General features: G+C 41.5%; 1 protein-coding gene across 17 annotated transcripts in view; it reads right to left on the reverse strand.

Annotated features, from left to right (window-relative positions):
• The window catches only part of LOC133416478 (RIMS-binding protein 2-like), a 61,423-nt gene that overhangs the window by 26,026 nt on the left and 21,315 nt on the right, over window positions 1-14,082 (reverse strand). For 13 of the 17 annotated variants that reach the window (XM_061703417.1, XM_061703425.1, XM_061703424.1 and 10 more), the window contains 8 exons: window positions 6,879-7,046; window positions 6,179-6,262; window positions 5,960-6,049; window positions 5,654-5,776; window positions 5,463-5,567; window positions 5,231-5,281; window positions 4,760-4,792; window positions 1,915-2,095 (listed from right to left, as the gene is read on the reverse strand). In XM_061703417.1, coding sequence (XP_061559401.1) covers window positions 1,915-2,095; window positions 4,760-4,792; window positions 5,231-5,281; window positions 5,463-5,567; window positions 5,654-5,776; window positions 5,960-6,049; window positions 6,179-6,262; window positions 6,879-7,046 — 835 coding nt within the window. Of the gene's footprint in view, window positions 1-1,914; window positions 2,096-4,395; window positions 4,417-4,759; window positions 4,793-5,230; window positions 5,282-5,462; window positions 5,568-5,653; window positions 5,777-5,959; window positions 6,050-6,178; window positions 6,263-6,878; window positions 7,047-14,082 lie in introns of all 17 variants that reach the window. The other 4 variants (XM_061703432.1, XM_061703418.1, XM_061703433.1 and 1 more) reach the window with 2 other exon arrangements.

The raw sequence follows: 14,082 nt of genomic DNA on the forward strand, positions 1-14,082 counted from the left end.
TTTCCCAGCTGCGGGTAGTGGCACATCATGGAAGACAAGTCCCGATGCCACTCTGAGCCTCATTTAAGCATATTACCACAAAGTACGTTTGAAGTGTCGATGGTCAACGTGTCCTGCAATTCGCATTAGTTAGTTCTCGGAGCTAGCTAGCTCCCTTATTCACAAACCCCAAAGGCATGAAAAAGGTTCCCAAAAAAAAAAAAAAAAAAAAAAAACATTGTAGGTGGGTCTCTGGCGGGATCCCACGGGCCGCTGCAGAGAATGTTTTTGATTTGAACTTAAATGAAGCATCATGGAAGACTCTGTAGTACAATAAGGCAAAAAAATAAAAATAAATACAAATTATTCACGCAGAAAAACTTCTTTACACTCCTCAAGCACATGTTGATGTACAAATTTTAGATTAAAATTAAATTTGCCTCAATTTTTCCCTTTTTCGTTCTGGCCTCCAACTTGAGCCAGGCCATCTGCACCTGCGCCTGACGCCTGCTTCAAGCTGTGCCACATGAATAGCATCCTCCTCTTTCAGCACTCTCTCATTCTGGAAAAGAATTGATTAAATTGTCTGTTTCAGCTCATCCCAAATGCTCCCTCCAGGAAAATATTAGGTACAATATGTTTTCTGTTTTTGTTGGCCATTTCTGAATTTGAAGTTAGAAGTTCATTCTGTGTTGTGACATAATCCCTAACATGGCTTCATCGCTTAATACATTTAACATTAACATCCGTAAACTATTTAGATAATTGTAGGCGCGTCTCCTAATTCATACAAGATGTACTAGCGGATCAACTCTTGTCGGCAATGTTACGTGTGCTTCGCGGTTCCGCTGGGACCGCAACCAGGGCCACGACCCGCAGCACCTCAACGCGAAAATACAAAAGACCACACGGGCTGATCTGATGAGCAAAAATGTTGCTTAAACGTAAGAGTAGCAAGAGAGGATGTCCGCTCCAGAAGTGGGTAGAATAGCCAAATTCAAATATTTTCAAATAGGTGTACTGTGACTTGACAATAATGTGACTCAAGTAAAAGTAAAAGGTAGTCCTCCGAAAAATTATTTAAGGGTACAATGTACACAGTGAAATAATTACTCAAGTACTGAGTAAATAGTGAGTAACTTTGGATTTTTTTAACCACAGCAAAATTCTCCTATTTCCTGAGCTAGATAAAGTCCCAAAGGTTATTATTATTATTATTATTATTATTATGAAATAACAAGTGAATAATGTCAATCCTTTTCCTGTAATTGATAAGAACATTAATTAACAGTTAATATAGTTTACCATTTCAACCGCTTTTATACACTTGGTGATGAGAAGAGTCCATCATGTCATGCTCAACTTTATCTCTATAGTCGGCTGACACTGACAGCAGTGTTACTGCGACTGGCAAGAGGCTCATTATACAGTGTTACATTTTTAAAAGGCATGAAGTTAAATCAATAAGTCTATATTTTACTGTGATTGAAAGTTTTTCTTTTTACAATTCAGTAGTTAAACATCCATCCATCCACCCATTTTCTGTACCGCTTCTCCACACGAGGGTCGCGGGCGTGCCGGAGCCTATCCCAGCTATCTTCGGGCGAGAGGCGGGGTACAGCCTGAACTGGTCGCCAGCCAAACACAGGGCACATATAAAAAAACAACCATTCGCGCGCACATTCACACCTACGGGCAATTTAGAGACTTCAATGAACCTACCACGCATGTTTTTGGGATGTGGGAGGAAACCGGAGTGCCCGGAGAAAAGCCACGCAGGCACGGGGAGAACATGCAAACTCCACACAGGCGTGGCCGGGGATTGAACCCCAGTCCTCAGAACTGTGAGGCAGGCGCTCTAACCAGTCATCTACCATTCCGCCGAGTTGAAATCCAATAATTTCAAACTCACGTTGGGTGGTTTGTGTGATTTACCTCGCTCTGAAGACAGGTCCACTCCATTTGTCAGAACAGAGAGGCCGGAGTGGTTAAGAAGGCCGGCACCAGCAAGGTCCACCTTTGAGGCCTGCAGTCGAAACTTATCCAATTCCCGGGACAACGAGCCAAACTGTTCACTCTGGCTGCGACACTTCTCCTCCAGATCTCGCACCTTTGACTGCACAAAAGCATTGATGATATTGTTAAACTCATCATGTCAGTAGAGAAGGATTCTAAATCTGTGAGTCACAAAGCTGCAAAAACATTGTTCACACCCTACTGCAAATAAAGTGACGCAAAAAGATGACTGACAAGCACAATCGAAACAGATAAGTGCAAATATGTTGGGCCAGTTCTACCGAGCAGTGACAGTGTTCCTGAATTTTATCCGATTCTTCACTCCATAATTGCTGACTTTATTCTTAGTTTTTGAGTGCTGCAATTGTCTTCTTAAAATGCCACCGGAATTTTTTATGGGGTTCAAGGCAGATGTTCAGTCTGCACCATGGTCTTGCGACAGGTCTTTTGAGGTCATTCAATGGTATTTGACAACTAGCCTTCGGAGGAATTTGGTGGCAGCTGTTTATTCCAGTAGATTAGCCTGGTCTGCAAAGGAATGCTTGAATGAAAATGTTTAAATCTGGGGAGTTAAATGATTTTTAACGTGCAAGTAATTAGAAAAGGTGTCATTTTGTGTTGAATCCAGAGGAAGAACTTGCAATAATAATCGTGCAAAACTACATACAATATTATTTTTTTATGTTCTATAGCACACTGTAAAAAATATTTACATTTAGTTTTTTGCAATGGGGGTAGAATTTCGATTGCAAATGAGAACAGTGGAACCTCGATAGAACAGACTAATAGGGGCGGGGGTTTGTACTGTATGGTAACCAATTTACTCAGGTTTTCATCGACATCTTACAATGACAAAATGACTCTGACTCCCCACCCCATTCCTTATGATCCTTGAGATTTAATGTCAGTAACGTTGTCTGTGTTGGAAAACCTGACCCCGTACCATAGCAGTTTGCTTACAGTTTTTTTATGTAGATAGTACTATTGAAAGTTTTACTTGTTGCAAGGAAGGATGAATAACTACAAGATGTTCATTATACGTAATGTGTATGTGAAATGTTCTGCATTATATTACAGTGCAATAAAACAGACCCCGATATAACGGTTATCTGATAAAACGGACCGTCGGGACTGAACGATGTGTCCAAAAATAGTTTCCATTTGTCACTTAAACTGCCGTGGGCAAAGTATCTTAGTTCCAGAATTGGCCGTTGTTGATTACTGGTGCTGTGGCGCAACGCAAGCAGAGAATGGGACTGACGGTGAGGGACCCTATTTCTGGGTCACAGGCGGCCATGTTGAATGTGGGGCATTGACGTGGCGACCATATCGTGATGGTTACGGTATATCTATTGTCTATTGTGAATAGACTCGCAGCGCAGAGAGAGGGAGCGGCACGGTGGCAGTGTTAACTGAGGAATACAAAACACAATTCTCTGGAGTCTGGAAGTTGCGATTTTTAGTGGAGTACCATTTTTTTTGTCAAGCCGTTAGTTAGCCTTTGGCACGAGCAAGCAAACAAATTTGTCGCGGCTCATGAAAGCAACTCGCCTACGATGAGTACTGTATGTCGACGTCACCGTGCCCAAGCACACCGGTTCGGATCAAATGTGAAACTGTCAAACGTTTTCAAGCATTTTTCAATTTTTTTTTTTTTTTTACAATAACTTTGTCCGGTAATGGGCTTTTTAGACCACGAAAAAAACCTACAAAACAGTAATTTTGTACTGTACAGTAATATTGGGTGCATATGGCGCATATATATCGTAGAACAAATCTGCCTCACTCGTATGGTGCATTATGAAAGCCACTGACGGCAGGATTATTTGGCAGACACATGCAGTTAGTTGAAGCACTGGTGATGTTCCGTATTGGGCTGAGCTTGAGCTTGCGGTGGGGGTTTTCCTGGTTGCCTTCGCATAAAGCAGTCTGAACATTTCCTGTCTGCAACACCTATGCACACATTATTTTACGTATGCAATTCTAACTGAGGTGCACAATCTTAGGTGAATAGGCATTGAGACAACTTTCAGAGTAGTCTGACCTAATAGCGTCATCACGTTAATTAAATCAGCTAGTATCAGGGACCAAATGATGCAACTGTCCCACCTCACCAAATTCTCACTGATAACCCCCAAAATATTGGCCCCGGGATGAAATGAGCCAAGTGGGCCCATAGCGCATTAACAGCAGTTAATAAATTCAGATCAGCTACTTTAAACACACTGGAGGGGGAAAACAATAAAACAAATGTATAATGTCAACACCCAGATCCCAAAGGATTTAAATAAAAGTAATTGAGGTTTTGTGTTTCTAGCTACGGAGGTTAGGGAGGATTTTGTGTAGGGGAAGATTAATATTGCGGTCCGTGGGATCAAGCAGGCAAAAGGACAAAGGTACCTGCATGCAGTCCAATGTACTCTGGTTAGCACAGATGTGAGAAAAGGGAGAGAAAGACATTCAAATACATGCTTTTGAAACAACAAGGTCAGATACAGCGTACTGAGCCAGAGTCAGCAGGAAAACCACGTTAAGAGGTAGTATCACCAGAATGTCTCTTGGCCCTTCGCAGCCTATTAGTCCTCAAATGATTTTGATAATCTGTCAAATAATGGCCAGTGCAAGTGTGTGGATTTGGCAGCACAACTTCAGGAGGGACAGAGACTTTCTATTGTGATGCTTTTTAGTTAAATAAAGGGACAGAATGCTCAAGAAATAAAGTAAAGCAACAGGAAGTAATATAACAGGGGCAGCTATACTCTACCAGCTCCCTCCGCAACACAAGCTGAGTCAACTCCTAAAATAAAATGCACAATTCATTTAAAAACAAATTGTCATATAGGTGAAATAACACAGTGGCAAAATAACACGGTGGATGAACATTTTGATGTCATCCTTACATGTTACGTCTTCACGATTATTTTGGGTGCGCTTACTGTATGTGTAAAGCATTTGAATTTCACACAGTAAAATCGATTGTTCCTATGGTTACTTTTGGGTGTTTACATTCTACTTCGATCAAATATAGACAGCGTGCTGTCAGGATATTTAAAATGACTCCATTAGTCACAAGTCCATGAGCGAAAGAATACATAGGAAGTCTAAAACAGCGATTAGGGGAAAATACGTTTGCCTGCTGTGAGACTTTAAAGGGCCTTACAAATATAGTAAGTTAATACATTGCAGAGTTCACGTTTGCCTCCCACCATTTTACACCAGTGGAATACAACCTCACCTCCAACATCTGGACCACCCCTTCATGCTCCCTCTTGGCAAATAACTGAGCCTAAAAAGATTTGAAAAAAACAACAACAAAAAACAACAATATAAAGTTACAGAGATTTTCGAGTTTGTTTGCTTTAAAACACAACATTCTCTGTCAGTGTCATAAGTGCTCAAAGGTTGCCTCCTGCTGGGCAAACCCCTTTCCATAGACAAAGTCGTGTGCCGAAGAATGTGCTTCTCACCCGTTGTAACCGTTTGATTTCATCCTGCTTGAACTTAAGGATAGCCAGAGCCTGCTCATGTTCCAATTCCAACTGCTGCCTTCGCTCAGCGACCTCTCGCATATGCTGCTCATACAGACAAAATACAAGTCGTGAGTAGTAAAAGAGCAGTTCAAAATTGTATTCATAAAGATTTGAGACCCGTTGCACACCTTTAGGACCTGCTCTAGGTTCTCCAGTTTGGCACTGAGTCTCTGGTTCTCCTCGAGAACTGAATTGTGTTGAGCGGTCACTTTAGAGAGTTCTTCCCTCAACTCCTCATTCTCAACTCGAGTCTGAGAAACAACATGATCATTTTATTGTTCCTCTCTAATGAATTCTGTCCTCATAGACCAGACTTCAAAATGACTCAGACTATTTGTTGCTTAACCTGGATTTTTCAATTAAATACCAGCTTTTGAAAAATGTGGCATCAAACAATAGCAGACATAACGTTGACAGGCCATTGGGAGGCGAACCTGGTCGAGCAGCTGTGCCTTCCTCCTGAGGAGATCTGCCTCCTCCTTTAGTTTCTCATTTTTGCCCTGCTCATCCTCAAGCTGGCTCTCCTGTCACGTGAACACCAGACAGTGTTTGAATATAACAATCTCGGTGAAGGTTTAGGTTTACTGCATATGCAGATTGGACACCTTTCTGACGGCACGATAAGGAAAAACAGTAGCAAGAGGATCACTTACCAAATCCAGGCATTTCTTCTGCCGCTTCTTTGCTTCATGTTCAAGGTATTCACATTCTTTTCTCTTCTTTGTCAGCTCACTCTCCTAAAATGGCAAAACAAAACAAAACAAATCCATACAAACGCAAACAATGTTAGCAGTCATCGTAATTCTGAAAAATTGATAGTCTTGTAACTGGGTCTCAACATTGTTTTGGTGGGCTGGATCCTATAAACCGTAATTGAGGTTCTAGAAATCTTGAGCTTTTTGGGCGATGGACAAAAGACGATTGCAGTCACAATTTACAAATCACAACATGTTAGCTTTCAGTTTCCATGCAGACCTCCCACGTGATAGCAATGAGGCATTACAAATCTTAACATGATTTAATTATTTTAAATGCAGCTTACATGTAGTGCCAGCAAGGGGGAGAAATCAGGCTTATTTCAAGTATCAAGTATTACTACTGTGTGATTATTTAAAATACACCTCTGTACGTCAAATGTGACCAATATTTTCACAACTGAATTTCATTGCAAGGCAAAAAGGTTGATCCCCATAATAAGACTATTATTAGTTGGTACTGTTTACAAGAGAAGGGGACTTGCTCAATAGGTTTAAATGTGATGCAGTTGAACTGTAACTACTGCGTACATAACCCTATTATTTCGACAGGAACTAAAGAGGTTCCATATTGTCCACTGATACAGGAGTTACTGACCAGATGGTGAAGATGCGTGTCCTCTGAATTTTTCTCCTGATGGGAGGGGGTCGGGCTGAGGCCCGGGTGGGGCGTCACTGGCAGCCCCGACTCCTCCTCCTTTGCAGGAGTTTTCTCACACCTCGATGGAGATTCATCTAATGGCACACACGGGGTCTCTCCTACAACCTGACATGAGAAGCATAAATCGGCCAGTCTATCATTTTACATTCATAGACATAATCTTGCCAATAAGATTACTGTGATTACTGTACAATAACGCATTGCCAGAATGATATTACTGATTTGTTTATCATATGACCTATGAATTGAAACCATGGCCAGTGTCTGACAACGGAGTACTGTAACTGTCCAATTTTAAGCCTCCTTCCCAGTTGTCTAGAATCAATTAATAATCCACGGGGATTCCTCCAAGGCTGCAACATGACTACAACGCAGCAGCAGGAACCTGCTGCATTCAAATTAGGAAGGGTATAATGACTTAATGCCAGCAGGCTATTCTTACCGACCAATTACTGGCAGTAATTTCCATAAACTGTAGGATCTTGCCAATTCAACTGTGAGTTAGGAATCATTATCTAATTTTAGTACAAACCTACTTATGGTCAACCGGTGAAGAAGTGACTGTACTAGTGACGCTAAGGCCATGACCTAATAACACAGGATCAACAGCACTGAGCCACAGCATGCAAAAGGACTCCCTCTTATAGATTTTCTCAGACTTTTTTAGTCTTTTGTTTGTTTATTTATCTATTTTCTCGTCACAATGGCATCAGTAGTCCACCTTCCACAATCATAATGGTTGCATCCAACAGTTGTCCTCTGTTGGCAGTCATGTATCACTATCATTCTCCATGAAGTAGTCTGCAAACTAACAATGGACAAAAAGACAGAAACAGACTGCTCAACAGATTTTCACCTCTTTGACATGCTCATTATATAATTACTAAAACCATAACTCTATCGCTGCCTAAGCCTTTTGCACAGTGCTGTATGTGAGGAGGGTGTGCGATTTGGAAGATCAGTTCATTAGACATGGTTTGGAAACTGGAAAGGCACACACCTGTCCAAATGAGGCCGCAAAATCTAAGGGGAATGAACTGACAGAGCTCAAAGTCAAGAAAGTGAAAAGGTAAAAAGGTGACCACAAACTCTGCGGCACAATGTTCCCAAGAGCACTGCAGCCTCGATAATTGTCAAATGGCATAACTGTGGGATAACTAGGACAATTCATGGAGCTTGGAAAAAGCAGCAAATCAGAAGATGAAATAGGTAACCAAGAACCAGATGATCATGCTGACCAGATGAGATGTTGGAATCCTGATTGGAGGTGGGAGAAACTTACAAAAGGACAAGCAATAACAAACATAAGGTAGGTGATTAGTAGTGTGAGTAGTAGTTCATCAGAACAAATAAGGGTCTGGAAGTCCTTAGGAGTTAGGTCTTGGTAGGCATTCGTGTGGCTTGACAGTTGTTCTTCTATCCTACCTTCTGGAACTTTCAAAACGGGATCTCGGAAGCCCAGCTAGCCCTTGCTCATCAAGGCTCCTATCCCCTATGGTGGCCCTCCATCAAGTCCATTCACACAATGATAAATGATGATGGCGAATGTTGCCATGATAGGAAAGTTAGGGAAAAACTCACACTAAGTAGTCCTCTTCCCTTTCATCCCCTGATGGCCATCAACCACACAGAGCGAAACGTATCCACTGTTTAATAACTTTGTGGTTAATTTACATTATGTTATGGTTAATTTGACTGGTTTATGCAAGGTGGTTGGTTATCAGTAATAACTGTCAGATGGAACAATCACATAATTTACACGACATTGAGTGCCCATTCATTGTTCCTTTCACACAAATCTAATCAAACTTATTTTTAACCAATCCCGTTATTTGTGAAAACCCTGCCTATTTTTTTTTCTACTACGTAGTCTGAACTGTTTACCGTGTACAGTTCGTTTATAAGGTTTAGAAATTGTATGAGGTTTTTAAGTGTTTTGGGATAATAAATTGTGGTATTTTTATTTTTTTACACTATTTATATAGGGAAATATCATCACTTTTTGGGTGACCCTGCTATTCGTGGACTTTTCCCTCTTTGCAGCTGGACTCTATCTCTGTCCCCCACAAATAGTCACTGTATTTAATATTATTAAATACGGCCACCCTTATTATATGACGTCCCACGGGGCTTGCGAAATGAATTGCCACATATAGCGTTGTGGTATTTCTTTAAACACAAACCCCAATTCCAATGACCTTATGACATTGTGTGAAACATTAATAAAAAAATGAATACAATGATTTGCAAATCCCTTTCAACTTATATTCAATTGAATACACCACAAAGACAAAATATTTAGTGTTACGATTGATGATGGTATGGGGGTGTTTTAGTGCCCATGGCATGGGTAACTTGAACATCTGTGCGGGCACAATTATTGGTGAAAGGTTTTGGAGCAAAATATGCTGCCATCCAAGCAACGTTCCTGCTTATTTGAGCAAGAGAATGCCAGGCCATATTCTGGACTGTGCTACAACTGCGTGGCTTCGTAGTAAAAGAGTGTGAGGACTATACTGGCCTGCCAGCAGTCCACACCTGTCTCCCAAGAAATTTGTATTGCCCATTATGAAGCGCAAAATCTGACAACGGAGACCCTGGACTGTTGAGCAAATGAAGTTGTACATCAAGCAAGAATGGGATATAATTATACCTACAAAGCTTCAACAATTATTGTCCTCAGTTCCCAAATGTGTTGTTAAAAGGAAAGGTGATGTAACACAGTGTTAAACATGTCCTTGTACCATCTTTGTTGGAACGTGTTGCAGGCATCAAATTCAAAATGAGTGAATATTTGCAAAAAAATAAAGTTTGTCAGTTTGAACATGAAATATCTTGTCTTTCTAGTGTCTTCAATTGAATATAGTTTGAAAATAAATCACTGTATTCTCTTTTTAGTTACAAAAAACACAACGTCCCAATTAATTGGAATTGGTGTTTGTATATATATTTTGTATATTGTATATGTTTTACATCAAATTATCACAAAGTTATTTTAATATATATCAAAATAATATATCTTATAGCCTAAAGCACAGTTGTCTTAACAATGACGTTACACTTCAGCTGGGTATTCTGTATACAGTACTGACTGTAAATTTAGCCCATGTTAAGTCGGACGTTTTGAATCGGGGCCAGTTTCATGTCTCATTGTTAAGCCCGCTGTATACAGGGGGAATCAGGAGTGACTGACAGCTTCAAACTGGTCGTACAGCCATCGGATGAATTTCTAGTGTGTCCAAATCCTGCTGTAACAGTAATTTTGCATATTTGAAATATGGTTATGACTAGTAAGCCCAAATACTTAGCCTTTTTCCATCATTATGTCTGTAGAAAATACAAGTATAAAAAGCACAAACCCTGTTATCAAGCGGGTGGTGCTTGTCGATATGTGCATGTCTCTCTTTCCTGAGCTTTCAGCAAAGGTCATGACACAAATAACAAAAGAGGTGTTGCGATGTTGTTAATGTCATTCTTAGCATTAGCATAGTGAATCCACAAACAATGGAAATGTCTTCTGGATTTATTCTGAGAGCTGGAAACAGTTTAAAATGCCTGCTACCAACATCTACAGCACTCACAGCAGAGGAGTGGAACAGCAGCAACTAAAAAATACAAACGTCCGCCATCAAGTTGTGGCTCTCAGTCGTCATGTATTATGTGAGTGAGTACTTCAATCATTAGCTTTCTCTCGGCTGTGCAAGGGATTTTCTCATACAGTCAAAGCTAGAATTTAAAAAGACACTATAGTTGTACAGTGTAAGCTCATCTTAACCCCCCTCACAATGCCCATCAAAGCCAGATATTTCCTGTTTATAGACTCTGTGTATGGGACAGACACAGTATTGGAGGGACGAAGACGACCCACACATTTCTTTGCTTCAGAGATGGAACAGCCGGTGTGTGAACCAGTATAGCGGAAAGCCAGGACCAGGACGTAAATCTGGCTCTCGGCTTAAGAGGCTACGTTCATTGACACACTGATGTTCAGGATCTTGCTCTTGGATATCTCTGGAAATGCTAGGGCATTGGTGGGAATCGACCCAATAAGGGTTGTAAGTTTGTTGTAATACAACCTATTTAAAAGACGACCACTGGATCACATGAAACTAAACCACCCAGAAGAGTTCTGGTTGTCCCAAATTTCTGGTGCCACATTAAGTGCAAGAGAAATTGTTTTGAAGCCTTACCCAGACCTATGCCATGGCACAATTGTGTTTCTGAGCTCTTTAGGCAGTTCCTTCCATCTCATGACTTGGTTATTGTCATAAACTGTGCCCTGCAGTCCTTTTGCTGGAACCTGGATGGCGCTTTGCATTCCTCTCGTTCTCTCTCTTCCGTCACAGTAATCAGCACCACCTCGGCCGCGCACCTGTCATTAATCACCCTCATCATCACCTGCATTTAAGCCTGACAGATCCCGGAAAGTCTCGCAAGAGTATTGCAGCTTCTACAGCGGTACCACGGCTCCTCAGTCTCCAAGTAAGCTCCACTATTCCTTGCCATCGTTCTGACCTTCGTGCTCCTCCGTGTCCCTCGTCAAGTAGATCTCTGCCACCTCACCGTCAAGCCAACCGCCCGTCCTCGTCACTGCCTGCCACGTAATCTCTGCCTCAACAACTCGCCAGCGCATCTCAAGGACAATCCCCATTTCCCTTTCAATAAACTGTTCATCACAACTTCTCAACATCCGCCTGCTCTTGGGTTCAGTCTCTAGCCGATTGTGACAGAATACTCTTAACACTTAAATAAGCTTAAACATGCATTCACCCTCCAAGGCGCCCACATAGGGCGACAGGACAAAGCGCTTCAAGAAATTATGGAATCCTTACACGGCCTCACGCAACAAGTCTCCCTCCGGTCCTCCAAAATGCAATCCGACCTTCCTCCCGTAAGTACTCCTTCCGAGCCCGGAGCCTCCGAGCCACACCGCCTCACGTACAAAGAACCTCATGTCCCTCCGCCCGAGCCCTACTCCGGGGACCTAGGTGCATGTAGTCAGTTCCTTCTTAATTGTTCCCTAGTGTTCAACCGTACAGTTATCCCACCGAACAATCCAAGGTCGCATTTGTCACGAACCTCCTCCGCGGTAAAGCAGCTAAATGGTCTACCGCGTTATGGCACAACTCCTGCAGTCGTTCGATTCTTTTTCCGCCAAACTTAAAAAGGTCTTTGATCACCTCGTTCAGGGCAAAGAAGCCACCCACCGCCTCCTTACACTCACTCAGGGCGCTAGTTCCGTAGCTGCTTATTCGATTGAATTCAGGATACTTGCTGGTGAATGCGGGTGGGAGGACGCTGCTCTTAGGGGCATTTTCATTAAAGGCCTTTCGGAAAAGCTTAAAGACAAGTTCGCTGCCCCCGGGACAAGCCCTCCTCTCTCGAGGATCTCATAACACTCACCATTCGTCTGGATAACAGACTGAGAGAGAAAGCACGAGAGAGGGGGCTCCGAGCGCGTGAAATTACTTCCACCGTGAGCGCCGCGCCGTTAGCATCTTATAAACTTATAACATATTTTTACTTGAGCTCCAGAGTCTCGCTGAAGGTGTTGGACGCAGAAGACGTACCCCGATGCGATATAGCCCTGCCTGGGGTCCCTGCAAGCCTGACCTCAGCATTTTAACGACATCAAGGGCAAGTGATTTTCAAATTTAAAGAGGTCCAGTCCAGAATCTGCAATAAATCCGATATGTTAATCATTGGTCCTAAATCCCTCACCAACCACACCGGTAACTTCTGCCTCTCTGTTGACAACACCACAGAGGCTGCCTCACCTCACATTCGCAACCTAGGAGTAGTCTTCGACCTTTGAGACCCACATCAACAACATACCGCAATTTCTCGTGTATAATGCGCATTTCCCCCCCCAAATAAATTGTCAAAAGTCAATAGTGCGCATTATACATAGGTATAGGAGAAAATGAAAAAGACTTTCGCATTTTGTAAATGTATGCCGTCCTCTCGAGGTCATGAAAAAGCTGTACACTTTCATTCCAATATGCCAATGCCCCCTTGAGGTTATGAAAAAAGTGTAGCCTACACTTTCATTCCAAAATGACAGGGGTATGTATGACTGCATACATGTACAATTGTGCTCATAAGTTTACATACCCAGGCAGAATATGTGAAATATTGTTGTTTTGTTTTTGTTTTTAAACACGACTGATGACTGAACAAGAACCATCATTAATTTCTTTACGTTATGTTTTGTTTTATGATAATGCATTTCTGAAATTCTTGACAGTTTAATTTGAATCCCATTAAAATAAAATTAAATGTGTTTCGCCTGGTCCTTCATGTTTTCTTTAAAGAATTGTACACATCTTACAAATTCTGCTTGGGTAATCAAACAAATGAGCACAACTATGTGTTTTCCCATTGTGAATTTCAAAATAAGAGATAGTAAATAAAAAGAAAGTATTATGTGTTCAAATAAACGTGCTTAACTTCAGAATAATTCTTTGAAAAAACTAACAAAATACAGATAATACTTGATGTTTTGATCATATGGGTAGAAGCAAAATCATGCATTGTAAAAATGCATTATACATAGGTTGAAGGGTTTTCCAGAATTTTTAGGTCAACTTTGGGGGTGCGCATTACACATGGGTGTGCGTTATACACAAGAAATTACGGTTAAAAAAACCCCCAGTTTTCTTCCACCTCAAGAATATTTCCCATCCCCGCCCATCACTTTCCTTCACCGCAGCTGAAACCATGATCCATGCTTTCATCACATACTTTCATACTCACATTCACACCTACAGACTAATTAGAGTCTTTCATGAACATACCTTGTATGTTTTTGGAATGTGGGAGGAAACCGCAACACCTGGAGAAAACCCACGCAGGCATAGGCAGAAAATGCAAACTCGAAACAGGATGGCCGGAGCCCGGAATAAAACCCTCAACCACTGAACTGTGAGGCAGATATGTTAACCAGTCATCCACCGTGCCGCCAATTTGTCAATATATAAATCTAAATGAATAGAATCCCAATATTAATGTAAATGCTACACAACAATACCATGTAATAATTATAAATAATTTCCTTTGTTTAACCAGGTGAGGCAATTGAGAACAGTTTCTCATTTACAATGTCTTGTGACCCAGTGTGGACCATTAATATGAGCCAACA

This window comes from Phycodurus eques, chromosome 17, assembly GCF_024500275.1.
Source record: "Phycodurus eques isolate BA_2022a chromosome 17, UOR_Pequ_1.1, whole genome shotgun sequence".
Taxonomy (NCBI): Eukaryota; Metazoa; Chordata; class Actinopteri; order Syngnathiformes; family Syngnathidae; genus Phycodurus; species Phycodurus eques.